This window comes from Pseudoliparis swirei, unplaced genomic scaffold, assembly GCF_029220125.1.
Source record: "Pseudoliparis swirei isolate HS2019 ecotype Mariana Trench unplaced genomic scaffold, NWPU_hadal_v1 hadal_48, whole genome shotgun sequence".
NCBI lineage: Eukaryota > Metazoa > Chordata > Actinopteri > Perciformes > Liparidae > Pseudoliparis > Pseudoliparis swirei.
In genome coordinates this window covers 34,299-50,156 of record NW_026613284.1, presented here as the reverse complement: position 1 = coordinate 50,156, position 15,858 = coordinate 34,299, and the positions used below count along the sequence as shown (strand labels likewise).

Below are 15,858 nucleotides of genomic sequence, written 5' to 3'. Positions count from 1 at the left end.
TCCTCCTTCAGGGCCTCTCTGTCCGCCATGTCGTCGGAGTGCAGCTCGCTGCCAGGGCTGCCGGCCGATTGGCTGGCTCGGCTGGAGGCGGCCTCGTTGCTGGAGGCCTCGCTGCGGCCGCTGCTGCTGCCCGGCCCGCTGCTGCCCTCCTCCACGCTGTTGGCCGTCTCGTCGGAGCTGCCCTGCATCGACTCCTGAGGGGAACGCACACACACAATGATGCTGGGGTGTGTGTGTGTGTGTGTGTGTGTGTGTGTGTGTGTGTGTGTGTGTCCCAGTGTCTCCAGCATCGATCCAGAGGAACAATGTCTCTCAGAAACAAACTGGTTCTATGTAGCAAAACTCAAAATTGAGTCAGATCATCGCCCCGGAGGACTTCTGACACAGAGTGTAGTTTGCAGTGTGTGTGTGTGTGTGTGTGTGTGTGTGTGTACCTCCGTGTCAGACAGCCTCTGCTGGCCCCTCTTGCTGCCGGTCATCATCTGGTCGTCCATCTCCATGTCGCTGCCTCCGCTGTGTTGCGTGTCGCTGTTGTCGCTGCTGTCTGGACTCGCAGCCGGAGAACCTGAAGAGCAGGCGAGGAGAACCAAGACTGAGAACCGGTGAACCAAGACTGAGAACCGAGACTGAGGCTCCTCCCCTCCAGGCGGGTCGACCTGCGCTCACCTTTCTTGTTGCCCATGGGGATGTTGGTGTTGAGCAGCGAGGCGAAGGAGCTCTGCTTGGACAGCTGGGCCTTGGCGGCCAGCGCGTTGTTCCACAGAGCCTTGATGAGCATGGAGGCCAGGTACAGGGTCTGAGGAGGGGGGGGGGGGGGGGCTGTTAGAGGAACCGGCTGCTGGCGGTCAGTGTGGAGGTGTGAGTGAGTGAGTGTGTGTGAGTGTGAGAGTGAGTGTGTGAGCGAGTGAGGGAGTGTGTGTGTGTGTACCTGCTCGGTGTGGGCGCTGGGGTGCAGGCCTGACACCAGGTTGAGGACGTGGCGGAGCGGCACCGGGTCCAGGTTCTTGATGAGCGAGGGGAAAAGGTCGTGGATGTAGCGGCTGCAATGTTTCAGCTGAGAAACACAGACTCATCATCAACAACAACAACAACATGGAGCTACTTCATCTATTAGAGAGCCCTCAAAAGAGATTCAAAAATCCTTCAGGTGAGTCTCACCTGAGCTGCAGCCCAGATACAGTCCACATGCTGCGTGCTGAGCCGGCCCTCTGCCGCCAAGAAGTTCAGGATCACCTGGCACTGTTTAATGATCTGGAGGACGCACATGCCCACACACACACACACACACACACACACACACACACGCACACACACACGCTTAAAACCAAAGCGTCTGTGCTTGGGTCAAATAAAACGGCCTCCAGAAGAATCCTATAAATCCAGGGCGCTTTACAATAGAATAACAAAAAATAAATGCGTTTCATGAAGATAAAACAAAGTGCAACATCTTAGTTTCTATTGGATGACATCACCGGATCAAAAGGTTGTACCTCGATGTGCAAATTTGGTCCGAATATGTGCTCCACCACGTTGTTGTGGATCAGCCAGTCGGCGAGCTCCTTCGCTATGGAGCTGAGGGACGAGGGAGACATTTAGAAGTTCATACAACCGTGTGTGTGTGTGTGTGTGTGTGTGTGTGTGTGTGTGTGTCCCAGTGTCTCCAGCATCGATCCAGAGGAACGATGTCTCTCAGAAACAAACTGGTTCAATGTAGCAAAACTCAAAATTGAGTCAGATCATCGTCCCGGAGGACTTCTGACACAGAGTGTAGTTTGCAGACGTGTGTGTGTGTGTGTGTGTGTGTGTGTGTGTGTACCAACAAGTGGTAAAAGAGATGAGAATAAAAATCATTCCTCTTTGGTTATTTTATTAACCCCCCCCCCACCAAATTACTTTCCTAATGTGAAAGGAACTCACGTTTCCGTGTCGGACACCAGGGACTCGTTGTTGCAGACGTCGTTGAAAGTGTGGAGCTGGTTCTGAGGACGCACACACAAACAATACACAAACAAATAAATAAATAAATAAAACATCTTCGTAAAGGTCGTCTCAGGAGTCATCCACATGCTGACCAATAGGTGTCCGGGACTTTAAACCAAATCTCCATGACCAAACATTGAGTGAAATCTTGTGTACAGTATAAATTAAATTACATAAATGAATAAGAGACGATAGTTTGATTTAAAAAAATAAACATTTATGTAAATACAAAATTTAATGTTTAAAAACTTGCGCCGCTAGTATGCCGGCTTATATTTTGAGCGTCTTTCTTTTAAAAACATATAAATTATTTCAAACTCATCGTAAATGAAAATGTGAATATAACATTTTCTGTGACTTACAAAACTTTTAGGATTTAATTATTTTGTAGGACTTTTTCCAGGCCTGAAAATAAATAAAAATGTAATTCCATGACTTTTCCAGGTTTTCCATGACCGTGCAAACCCTGAATATATACACAAAATAACCTTAAAATAAAAGAAATATCTGGTAGTAATTATAATGATAATAATAAAAGCCGATGGAGTCGGGGCGGCTTTAGCTCAGTGGGGTAAGAGGGCCGTCCTTCAACCGCAAGGTCGTGGGTTCGATCCCCGCTCTCCCCATTAGCTGCAAGTCGAAGTGTCCTTGAGCAAGGCACTGAACCCCCAGTTGCTTCCCGGGCGCTTCACCGCAGCCCACTGCTCCTTAATAACTAAGGATGGGTTAAATGCAGGGAACTAATTTCCCCTTGGGGATTAATAAAAGTGTATATTTATATATATTTTCTTGATCTTTCTGAGCACCGTGTTGTTTTCGCTCTCACGGGGATCAGGCTCACTAACATTTAGAAGGAATGTTTTAACCTTAAACAGAAGCTATATTTATTAAAAACACGAGTACTTCTGCACAGACGCTATAAAACCTAAACGTTGCTCTGCACTGGAGGAGTCATAGCACAGTCGCATATAATTATTATTATTATTAAAGGAAATAAGGCGGCGGACCGTCGACATTTGAACTCGCCGCTCAAAACAAAATGGCGGTGACTCACGGTGATCTGGCTGAGCCCGGCCAGCCGCATGGTGAGCGTGGGGGACATGAAGTACTTGAAGGCCAGGTCCAGGCTCTCCTTGTCGAAGCACAGGGCGCTGTCCAGCGGCTCCTTCACCGTGCTCCACATCAGGTCGGCCATGTTGCGCGCTGCGCTCTGCCGCAGCTCCTGGTCCGACAGCTTGCACAGGTACCTGCAGACAGGGGGGCGGGGCACGGTGAGCCCACGAGAGACGGGCGCTCGTCACGCTGGGAGGCGACGAAGACGACCGAGTGTCATCTTCATCCTCCAACGAGGGACATAAAGAGCGGGTAGGTGTTGCTACACGCACAGCAGGAAGGAGGAGGACGAAGGAGGGAAAAGAGGAAAAGGAGGAGGAAGAAGAGGAGGAGAACAAGAAGAGGAAAAGGAGGAAGAAGGAGGAGAAGGAAACGGAGGAGAACAAGAACAAGAAGAGGAAAAGGAGGAGAACAAGAAAGAGGAGAAGTAGGAAAAAGAAGAGGAAAAGGAGGAGGAAGAAGAACAAGAAGGAGCAGAACAAGAAGAAGAAAAGGAGGAAGGAGAACAAGGAGAAGAAAAAGAAGGAGGAGAACAAGGAGTGTGACCTCTGCAGCCGAGTGTGACCTCCTGCAGCCGAGTGTGACCTCCTGCAGCCGAGTGTGACCTCTGCAGCCGAGTGTGACCTCTGCAGCCGAGTGTGACCTCTGCAGCCGAGTGTGACCTCTGCAGCCGAGTGTGACCTCTGCAGCCGAGTGTGACCTCTGCAGCCGAGTGTGACCTCCTGCAGCCGAGTGTGACCTCCTGCAGCCGAGTGTGACCTCCTGCAGCCGAGTGTGACCTCCTGCAGCCGAGTGTGACCTCCTGCAGCTGAGTGTGACCTCTGCAGCCGAGTGTGACCTCTGCAGCCGAGTGTGACCTCTGCAGCCGAGTGTGACCTCTGCAGCTGACCCCGTCTCACAGCTTCCTGTGACCGTCATCCCGACTACGGACGTCATTATTATTCTAACCGCCTGCGTCACATGACGCTCTGCCGCCTCCTCTGGGGTCATGTGAGGAGAGGTACACTGGAGGCCCCGGCAACCGTTGCCACGGCGACACAGGCTCTTCCTAGCAACACGTGTGCGTGTGGCACTTTGGTATTAGGTAGAGGAAGAGAGCGTGAAGGGTGAGAGAGAGGTTTGCTGCCTGACTGGAGGAATGAGGGAGAGAGAGAGAGAGGGGCAGAGAGAGAGAAAGAGAGGCAGAGAGAGAGAGAGAGAGAGAGGATTGAGAGAGGGGCAGAGAGAGAGAGAGAGAGAGAGAAGCAGAGAGAAAGAGAGGCAGAGAGAGAGAGAGAGAATGCAGAATACACCAGATTGGTGAGATCACCATCACTGGTGATGGTGATGTTTGTGTTGTTCTGACTAAAGGTCAGCAGCAGCTTCACTGTCCTGCAGCAGCTTCACTGTCCAGCAGCAGCTTCACTGTCCAGCAGCAGCTTCACTGTCCTGCAGCAGCTTCACTGTCCTGCAGCAGCTTCACTGTCCTGCTGCCAGTTCTCTGGCGGAGGAACCGACGCCGACAGGAAACTAAGGTGTTCCACAAAATGGCAGCGAGGAGGGAAAATGTTCTCCTTTCCTCATCAACAGCTGCAGAGGAACCTCGACTCTCGACTCCAGACGCTCCTGATTTCATACTTCAATGTGCAGACAATTGGGAAATGGATCTCTCTCTCTCTCTCACTCACCGTATTACGTAGGTGCGGAACGGTATGATGTGCTGCATGACCGCAGGAATGTGCAACCATATTCGGATCTGTGGGCCCAAAACAACACGACCCGTTAATGTCAGACACACAACAACAACAACAACAACAGAGAGACATCTTCAACACGACGAGGAGCTCAGACCAGGGGACGAACATCTACAGATTATTTTTGAATACAGACATAAATCAGACAATCATATTACATTGTATACTTATTTCTTTGTAGTTATTTATTGTTATTATGTTTTTTGAACAAATATTAATAGTTATAACTTTTTCTTTGTTTTTTTTATAAGTAAAAATTATATTTATTGTTATTGTGTGTGTACCTACGTAGTCCAGGCAGTACAGGACACACATAATTAAGAACAAAAACAAAACGGGATTAAATTATCTAAATTATGGGGCATTTTTTGCCGCTCCTCGTGACATCAGGGGCAACTTTACATTTCTTGGGGGCAGTTTTGCCCTTTGACCTCGTGTGTTTCAGACACTGGCTCAAACTAACCCCCCCCCCCCTCCATCAATGAGGACAGGTTAAACATTGGAAACGCACGGCGCTGAATGCATGCGAGGAGGAGGCGTGGACTCACGTTGGAGACGATGGTGATGAAGGCGTGGGCAATGGGGAAGGGAAGGCTCTCCGGCGTGCCCGTCTCGAAGCACTCCTTCATCAGGGAGAGGCCGTGCTTCCCGCAGAACAGACAGACGTAGCGCAGCAGGTGGAGTGGCACCTCCACGTCCTGGTGGAGACAACGGAGAGTTACCTCTTCGGTTTAGCTTCCGGACGGCGTGACGCTCATTCACCGCCAACGGTGAGGGGACGGACGGACCCCGGAGGCCCGAAATACAGAGAACAACTTATTCTAGAGCACGAAGCAGCGCTTCCCGGAGCAGCTAGAAGATAATCAGGTGTCAGGGCTCTTACACATGTTGACCAATGGATTTCCATGACATTCCCATGACAATCCCATGACATTTCCAGGACTTTTAACCAAATTTCCATGACCAAACTGAAATCTCAGTATAAACATGAACAATTTTGAAAATGTTGCGTATTGGTATGCCTGCTTATGTTTTGAGCATCTTTCTTTTAAAAGCATATTAATTATTATGTGATAACACATTTCTATGACTTTTCCAAAACTTTTAGGATTTAAGTTTTTTCCCATGACTTTTGCAGGTTTTCCGTGACCGTACAGACACCGGTGTGTGTTCTTCGGAGGTCATTCCCTGGTGATCGTGTCAGGAGGAAGACAGGAAGTGAGCTAGGTGACAACTAGAAAGCGGAAAGGTAGATTCCTTACGTTCATGTCGCAGAAGGAGCCGAGGATGTTGCTCTCGTGAGCAGAAATGTCCTGCAGGAAGGAAGCGGGAGTCAAACGAGGGTTTGGAGGTTTAAACATGACGAAAAAAAACATGGAGTAATAAGTGTGTGAACGTGAGCGTCTGTCCAGTGAAGTCTGAGGTGATCATTAAATATTACGGGACACATGTGAGTCTGAAGAAACGTCCGTGTGGAAAATCAAGACGGCTTTAAGTCCATTGAAGATGGGGAAAAACTAATATCACGATATTTCTTGTGTTTTTACTAAATATTAATGCTGGAACATTGTGACTGCGGGACCAGGAAGTGACCAGGAAGTCACTGCATCCAGCCGCTGTGTGTTATTAAGTACAAAAAAACTGGTAAAACAAAAATCATGGACCAAAGAAACTCAGTTGACCATCAGTCTCATGATTAATGTCGACTAGCCTATTCGTTTATTAGCCAAAAAGAGCATTGTCCAGGCTGTGTGTGTGTGTGCTCACCTCTATGGTGGGGTGTGTGTTGTGTTTGTAGGCTGTGTAGAGGGGGAACTGGATCTGGAAGATCTTGGCGGCGCACAGCAGCAGCTTCTCCCTCTCCTCGGTGCTCCAGGAGCCGAACGGGTCCTGGCTGTCGCTGCTGTCGCCGCCGCTGGTGCTGCTGCTGCTGCTGCTCGCTCCGGCGGCGCCGCCCCCGCCCCCACCACCACCGCCGCCCCCGGACCCGCTGCCGCCCTCCCCGGGCCCCAGGGCTTCCATCTGGGCTTCACACGGCTGCTGACTCGGGCCCTTGTTCTGGTTGAGGTCGGCGGCGTCCTCTTCGGCCGAGTCCCTCTCCACGTTCACGGGCTCGTCCTCGCCCGGCGAGGAGGGCCGGGGGAGGGGCCCGGGCGCGGCCTCACCCCCGCTCCATTCGGACCCGCCGCCCTCGGCGCCCCCTTTGCGGAGGCGGTCCTGGACGCTGCAGAGGCGGTCCCTCAGGCTGCTGATCTGAGCGATGACCAGGTTGATGAGGGCGTAAACCAGCTGGTTGAAGACCTCCAGGTGCTTGTACTCCTTGAAGCAGCAGAGACATTGTCTGAGGAACAGAGGACACGGGACAGAGGACACGTTACAGAGGACACGTGACAGAGGACACGGGACAGAGGACACGTGACAGAGGACACGTTACAGAGGACACGTGACAGAGGACACGGGACAGAGGACACGTGACAGAGGACACGTTACAGAGGACACGGGACAGAGGACACGTTACAGAGGACACGGGACAGAGGACACGTTACAGAGGACACGTTACAGAGGACACGGGACAGAGGACACGTTACAGAGGACACGGGACAGAGGACACGTTACAGAGGACACGTGACAGAGGACACGGGACAGAGGACACGTGACAGAGGACACGGGACAGAGGACACGAGACAGAGGACACGAGACAGAGGACACGGGACAGAGGACACGGGACAGAGGACACGTTACAGAGGACACGGGACAGAGGACACGGGACAGAGGACACGTTACAGAGGACACGTGACAGAGGACACGTGACAGAGGACACGGGACAGAGGACACGGGACAGAGGACACGGGACAGAGGACACGGGACAGAGGACACGGGACAGAGGACACGGGACAGAGGACACGGGACAGAGGACACGGGACAGAGGACACGGACAGAGGACACGTGACAGAGGACACGGGACAGAGGACACGGGACAGAGGACACGTTACAGAGGACACGGGACAGAGGACACGTTACAGAGGACACGGGATAGAGGACACGTTACAGAGGACACGTTACAGAGGACACGGGACAGAGGACACGGGACAGAGGACACGGGACAGAGGACACGGGACAGAGGACACGTTACAGAGGACACGTTACAGAGGACACGGGACAGAGGACACGTTACAGAGGACACGTTACAGAGGACACGGGACAGAGGACACGGGACAGAGGACACGTTACAGAGGACACGTTCCAGAGGACACAGGACAGAGGACACGGGACAGAGGACACGTTACAGAGGACACGTTACAGAGGACACGGGACAGAGGACACGTTACAGAGGACACGGGACAGAGGACACGGGACACGTGATAACTTCAGCCTCATGACGTCACCGGTCTCGCCTCCTGTCGCACTGACCTCTGTGTCCAGGAGCTGATGTAGCCCAGCACTCGCAGGGCGTGCTCCTTCTTCAGCTGGAAGCCTCCTTCACTGCCGTCCGTGTCCGATACTGAGGAGAGACGAGGGGGGGAACCCGTTAGAGACGGACGCTTCACGACGGCTCTTCAACGTTTATGTGAAGGATACGCCATGTTGACGGATTAGTCTAAATGTTCAGCAAAAAATAAATGAGATCCACATTATCCCATTTATCATCAATATATAAAATGGCACTAAAACTGGAATCGCATCATAAAAAACACAATAAATCAGAAGCTCCTTCTGCATGAATACAATTATTTGTATTAACTCCTGGAGGATATTTCTTTCATCTTCGACTCGCGCTCTTATTTTTCCCTCCTCTGCTTCATAATGAGCTCCACAGCGTCATCAGAGTCCCTCGTGTGAGGAGATTCACAATAATCCCAAATAAAAACAATTCCCCACGATCCACTAACGGGAGTAATGACAACAAACGGCAGACATGTACAGGTCTGCTTCGCTGCCGACATGGACGCCGTCATCATATCTAGGTAAATTGGCGTCTGACGTTAACGACTCGGCGCCGTCTGAAGTTACAGTTTCTCCGCCAGCCTCCGAGGAGCCTCGCCGGTCACGCCCGGCTCGGGGGACTCGAGCGTCTCCGTCGCGTCGCTGACCTGGATTTCACGGCAAAGAAACACACAAAAAAAGCGACGACAATAGAACTCGACGGACCGCCTCGTCCGCGCGGGCCCGGCGGTGTTTGTCCTCCTCACTGAAACCAGAACCAGAACCCTTTCGGCCCCACGCGCGAACAGAAGCTCCCTGTGTGGCGTCATCCCTCGGGGATGTCGGCGGCCCGGCGCGTTTGGCCATTTTCCTGCAGAGGGACGTCGTCACGGTAACACCGCGACGTTCAGCCGGACTGGAGGCGTTTAACCCTCCTGTGACCTTTGGGGTAAATTTGACCCCATTCGATGTTTAATGTCTCTAAATAAATGATTGATATCATTTTTTTGCTTCATATTTCATGACTTTTCCTAATTTATTGGGGACAACCGGGAAAATATAAAATGTACATGATATGTTTTCACTGTCCTGAACACAACTTGGACCCATCTGTGTTCTTTGGGTTCAATTTGACCCCAGGCTGTTTTTCACTGTGTAAAACATATAACAAATATCAACTTTTTTATTTATTTAAAGGGCTATTTAGGTAGTCAACAGAACTACATAAAGTACCTGACACTTAAACTTGGGAAACAATATTAATTCTAATCATTTTCTGGAGGTTTTAATTGCTCGGGTCAAATTGACCCCAAGAGCAAAAGATGCGAGTACATTTGAAGGTAACAGGAGGGTTAAAACACGAGCGAAACAACCGTTAATCTAAAAGAAAATTAACACAGGTCAGGGGTCAAATTTATAAAACCCGGGTAAACTAAATGTACTTTGAGAGAGGCTCTGTGTCACCATCATGTAATACTCTAACACGGGTGCAAGGAGAAGGAAAAGCACCTGCAGGTTACGATGCTTGTGACGCTCTGCAGAGCGCACACCATGTCAGGTGACAAGCAGCAACCAATCAGAGCAGGCGGATGTCTTTTTCTTTTCTTCTGCAGGTCCACGGTAAACATGAGGAGAAGTTAATACAGATTTACTGTCTCAAGGCCTCCGCAGCGGGTTCCTGTCTGACACACGTTGTGTTCATCTTCTGACGATTACAAAAATAGAAACAGGCACCGATCTGTACGATTGTCAAAATAAGAAGTCGACTTTGTGTCATCCAAGAGACCGAAACCTTTAGGATGCATCTGGTCTGGACCAATGCAGATCCATGTTTGTTACATCTGTTCCTGACCTCGTCTCACCACTATCAGACTGAAAAGACTGAATCTCATTTGAAGTAAATACAAAACCGAGCCAGGCTGAACCAGAATGAACATACCTGCACATGATTATCTCTGTGGGATACAGGCGTCTGATCGATGGCCTCCATTAACACGTTGCACATATATTCACAACAAAGGAGACGGAAAATATATATTCTTAAATTGTACAGGCTGAATTTTATGCAGTTAATTTATAAAAAGTCAGAATACACAGCCCCCAAGGGGACGTCTTCACATCGGTGGTTTTTTGTCCGACAAACAGTCCAAAACTCAAAAGTTATTCAGTTGCCGCACGTCAAAAAGAAAAAATACAAAAGAAGCAAAATCCTGTGTTTTTAGAAACCACGTGGGTCACACACACACACACACACACACACACACACACACACACACACACACACACACACACACACACACACACACACACACACACACACACACACACACACACACACACACACACACACACACACACACACACACACACACACACACACACACACACACACACACACACACACACACACACACACACACACACACACTTCATCCAGCCACTGAAACACTTACAACCAGCTTTCATCATTTTGACACCAGCTGAACCGGTGAGAACACTTTTATCGTGAGGGCGCGAGCAGCAGATCGTCTGTCGAACAATCATGACATCACTGAACAATCATGACATCACTGAACAATCATGACATCACTGAACGCTCGCTGATGAGGTCATTCCTCACATTTCTTTTTTTTTTACCCGTTTGCTTGGATTGCTGTTTGTGTTCAGACAACAATAAACATGAGAACCGTCGGTGTGTATAAATCGCTGTTGTAGAAATAAAATAATATATTTCTCAAATTAGGGCACTGAAAATTAAAGATTGTTTTAGGACAGAAAGTCCGGTATTAATTCTTCTAAAATGACACGCAGCTTAAACGACACATGTGTCTATCTGAATGAACAACGCGACTCATTTTACTGCAATTTCCCACACAGTGACCCCTCTGGCATACTTTTAATAAAGCAGATTATAATAAAATCGGTTCGACTTCAATTTAATTCGTTTGACTTCCATGCAACCCAAAGTGAAACGCAGGCTTTGTGATGATATATACTGTTACACCAGTATGAGAGATCAGTCCTCTTCTCACTATATGGTTTTTAGTCTACATAACGTACAAAAAGCTGAATCTGAACCTGTGAGCAGCCAAACGTAGATTACCAGAAAGTTGAATATTTAGGGAAACAACAATCACAGAACAACACAATAACACCTCGACAAACACTGATGATTGAACAATCGGTTTAAAATCCACAACATAGCCCAAAGGTGTGCGGGAATCGTACATCTGGTGTCGACCCCTCAGTCACAATGAAGGGAAATCTTAATTCTGCAGCGCACAACGATGCAGCCCAGAGCGTGTTGTCTCTGGTTTGTGTAAACAGCGTTTGTTTGTTTCCTCTTTCAACACGACAATGTCTCCGTAGACAACGCCGGCTCCACAGAGAAATGGTTCCCCCCCCCCAGTTTGGTGCAGGAGAACTTGACAGAGCTCCGACCCCATCAACCACCTTCGGGATGAACACGAACATCAACCAGGACTCATCATCATCAGTGGTCGACTTCACAGACGACACATTCGGGCCAACGCGCCGCCCGGCTCCGGGGATTATCCGCCTCGATTAAGGACAGAACGTTAATGACGTTGACCTTTAAATGTCATGTGACAGCCTCCTGACGCGAGAGACGAAGAGAGAACACGCCGAAGAGAACAGCGAGCAGGCGTGCGTGTAAGACGGGCTTTTATTCGGCGACAGCGCGATCGTGCGTCATTCATCGTACGCTTTTTTGCAACTGAATTGCATCCGACTACAACCCAGAAAAAGATATCACACGAGACGTACTCGCGTGGAAACGTCGTGGAACCGCGTCGCGCGTGTGCAAAAAGCGGTACGGCGAATGGCGGCAGAATCCCGACAGCTACGTTTGTAAAATCTTGAGGATGAGACCTTTGAGAAAACAGGTTTAGTGAACGGCACGGTCAGCTGGTCTCACTTCACGCCATAAACTAGACTTTCATTTCCAAAAACGCAATTCGTTTTAACCCTTGTGTTGCCTTAGGGTCATTTTGACGCAAATCAATATTACACCCTCCCCCCGCCTTTGGGTCATTTTGACCCGATTCAATGTTTCACCCTCCTGTTACCTTTATATTTACTAACATATTTTACCCTTTGGGTTCAATTTGACGCCAGCAATTAAAACCTCCAGAAAATTATTAGAATTAATATTGTTTTCCAAGTTTAAGTGTGAGGCACTTTATGTTTGTTTGTTGACTACCGAAAGAACACCGACATTAAACATTGAATGGGGTCAAATTAATCCTAAGGCAGGGGGAGGGTGTAATATTGATTCGGGTCAAAATGACCCTAAGGCAACACAAGGGTTAAAAAACAGGTGGCCGTAACTCACAATTAAATATGCGTAGACATCCTCTCCCAGAGTGTCTGTCTTCACATCAACCGGTCAAAAAGAAATTGGCGGATGTGTTGCATTTTTCCCTTTTGGATGTCTTCTGAAGCTTGAATGCGTGAGGAGACGCATCAGTCAGGTGCAGGATGTTAAAGTAGAGCCCTGCAGGAGGAGCTTTTCCCGTCACACACACACACACACACACACAATGGGCTGGACCCAACCAGGAAAACGACGAAATAAACCGTCGATCGCTGCATAGTAACGGCTTTGCAGATAGTGTTATAAACACACGCGCACACAGACACACACACAACAATGCTTTGTTCCCTGTCTTACGGACAACCCTGAGGTGCAGCAAGGCCCCGGTTAGCACGCCTGGACGAACAGGCTAACTTCCAGCTATACACAAGCCACCCCTGTATTTACGTTTTGCTTAAGTTGACGTGAGACCTGCAGGTGAAACGAGGACTCGGCTGCATGATTTATTTCACCCCCCCCCCCTCCTCCTCCCCCGACCCCAATAAAAAACACACCCGGCGAGGAGTGAGGCTGTAATATGCACCCGACGTCGGTCCGAAAGACCCACCGAGAGCTACCGAGGATTAACGGCATTGCTGTGTGCCCAAAATATGCGCCTCGTTGCAGCTTTTAATTTCCCGTAGCTAGCTTCGACTACTTGCTAGATATTCTAAATGAGCATTTTAAATCGTCATTCACGAGTCGGTCGTAAAGCTCGCGAAGCGGTTGTAATTGACAAGTTAACTGCGACTCCGCGACACAAAAGGTGGCAGACTCGACCTGAGAAACACATCAAACAAAGTCAGGCTAAGCGAAGCTAGCTCTAGCTAACTTCCAGCATCTTTCAGCACCACAGAAGAAGAAGGAGATAATAATGGGAAGAAATGGATGCCGAGCACCGGCGCGTTCAAGCGGCCACTCGGCATCTAAAAGTCCCGGCCGTGATGTCATCGAGGCGATACGATTATTTATTATATATTTTTCATCGGATTCAGGGAGCTAGCTTGTTGAGTGTTTTGACAGACAGGCCCCAAAAAAATAACTCAACTGCTCAATTTTGGGAAAGGGGGAATGGATAAATAAAGGGCGACGTGTAGCGGTAATGTCCAAAAAACTGACACGATGACACGACTTTCTCAAAAAAATCCCAACGGCAAAGGCTCGCGCACGAAAACACACAAAGTTATATTCAGCTAACGTGAAGCTAGCGCGAAGCTAACGCCGAGCAGCTGCTTCAGTGCTGGAGAGCAACATTTTAAATGTATTATTTCCATACTTACTTTCATTTAAAACCTCCACCAGCTCGGCGCAGTTGTCACACATTTTCACACGGAGTCAAATCATCGCACTGTGGGAGCTGGTTTTTTCCCCCCGTCGGCTTGGCTGGCTGTGCAGTTGGTTGTTTTTTGGGGTTAAAAATTTTTTTTTTAAAAAGAAGGGCCCAGTGGAGGAGAGTGATCGGTGGAGGTTATCCTGCTGAGCGGAGCCGGAGGTGGCGACAAGGCGGCGAACAGGATTTGCATCCAAGCGAAAGGTGACGTGTGCCAAAAAAAAGTTGGGAGCCGCTGGGAAATATAGAAATCGAGTCAGTGTCCAGTCTGAGCGTTACTTGAGAGAGTAGACACGGCAGCCATGATGGAAAAAGGAGGGGAGGGTAGAGGGAGCGGAGGGGGGGGGCGGAGGGAGAGCATCACACAGTGGCGATAGTTCGGTAATTTTCGGGCTATCTCCTTCGACCCGTTCGGGTTTCTTCGTCAGTCTCGCGATATCTTTGCAATGAGCGTGACACACACGGTTTGTCAATAGTTCGGGACTTTCCGTGCTATCTCCTTCGCCCCCGTTCGGGTTTCTTCGTTAGTCTCGCGATATCTCCGCAAAGGGTACAACCTTTTTCTTTCGATCTCAAGGACAACTGCAGAGAAAATTATACTTTTCAATTCTTGGATAATAGTCGGCATGTTGTTCAACAAAGCAATATGATTATTATATAATAATAATAATATATTTAAAGTGTTTACATTCTTAAATATATATTTCTAAAGTAAACTCTCATTCATGTTTTCAAAAAAGAAATGAAGATAACTTCCAGAAAAAAGAAGAAAAAAAATATTTTTCAATAATTGTTTAATTGGAAATATTACTGTTTATTTTCATATTTGTATTAACTGATAACAATAAAATCAAACTATTAAGATTTATTTTCCACTAAGACATATTTTGGAATGTAATACTATCTTTAAATCATCTATACTAAACCACGACAATGTTAATAACAATTTTTAATACATATTTAAATATTAAGTTATTTGTTACATTTCCTGTAATCATGTCAGTTAAAACAGCCAGAAGTATGTCAAATATACATTTAAATAATGCGAATCCGTCAATCCAAAATTGTGTAGTTTACTTGTTCATCGTTTGTATTTGTTTATTTTAGTATTTGTCTCATCTGTACTTAAGTAGTGGAAGAAGTACTCTGATCTTTTACTTTAAAAGTAGCAATACCACGACGTAGAAATACTTTTACAAGTAAAAAGTCCTGTGTTCCAAAGTTTTAGTTGAGTAAAAGTACACAAGTATTAACATAAAAACATACTTAAAGTACGAAAAGTAAAAGAACTCACTACTATAGCCCTTTTCATAATATATATAATTGGATTATAATAATTGAAGTATCTAAAATTATCAAACACATGTTGTGAAGTAAAAACTACAATATTGGCTTCCAAAATGAAGTAAAATTAAATGTAAATACTCAAGTAAACTACAAGCGCCTACAAGTTGTACTCTAGTTCTTTTGCGGACATGTACTCGTTACATACTAATTATCTAAAGACCGTTCATTAATGACAGCAGTTTTAAATCACTCTTAGGCCATAGCTTTGTGTGCTTGTGCAAGTTAAATAAATCCAAACTAAGTCCATTTCATGGGCTGGGAACACGAGGCGTCTTCTGAATAGTCTCATCTTAGCTTTATTAATTTACGATTATGAGCGTTTTAATCTATTACAAAGAACTTTTTTAATTTTCTATTTTACAGGAGACACTTAGTCTCATCAGTGGAACCAATAACATAAATGTCATCTCTTCTATCCATTACTCAAATGTGACATTAGTTTAGGCTCTGGCACAAAGCCAAAAGCACCCCTTGCTGGTTAGGGTTAGCCGAGCGTCACATGTTCCTAAACTGCATTAGATCGTTATGCGATAACTCCTCCTGGTAGCAGAGCTGTG

The 15,858-nt window shown here is 47.7% G+C and overlaps 1 protein-coding gene across 1 annotated transcript; it reads right to left on the bottom strand.

Annotated features, from left to right (window-relative positions):
• Positions 1 to 5: 5 nt before the first annotated feature.
• On the bottom strand, positions 6 to 14,246 carry LOC130191409 (ubiquitin carboxyl-terminal hydrolase 34-like; the record flags this gene model as incomplete). Its single annotated transcript, XM_056411056.1, has 15 exons — positions 13,905 to 14,246; positions 8,238 to 8,328; positions 6,862 to 7,167; positions 6,594 to 6,759; positions 6,089 to 6,139; positions 5,375 to 5,524; positions 4,761 to 4,828; positions 3,035 to 3,227; positions 1,918 to 1,979; positions 1,491 to 1,572; positions 1,159 to 1,251; positions 929 to 1,054; positions 667 to 796; positions 435 to 565; positions 6 to 194 (listed from the first exon to the last, which is right to left on the bottom strand). Coding segments are annotated over exons 1-15 (1,881 nt in total), but the record flags the coding sequence as incomplete, so codon positions are not given.
• Between the last annotated feature and the right edge of the window lie 1,612 nt (positions 14,247 to 15,858).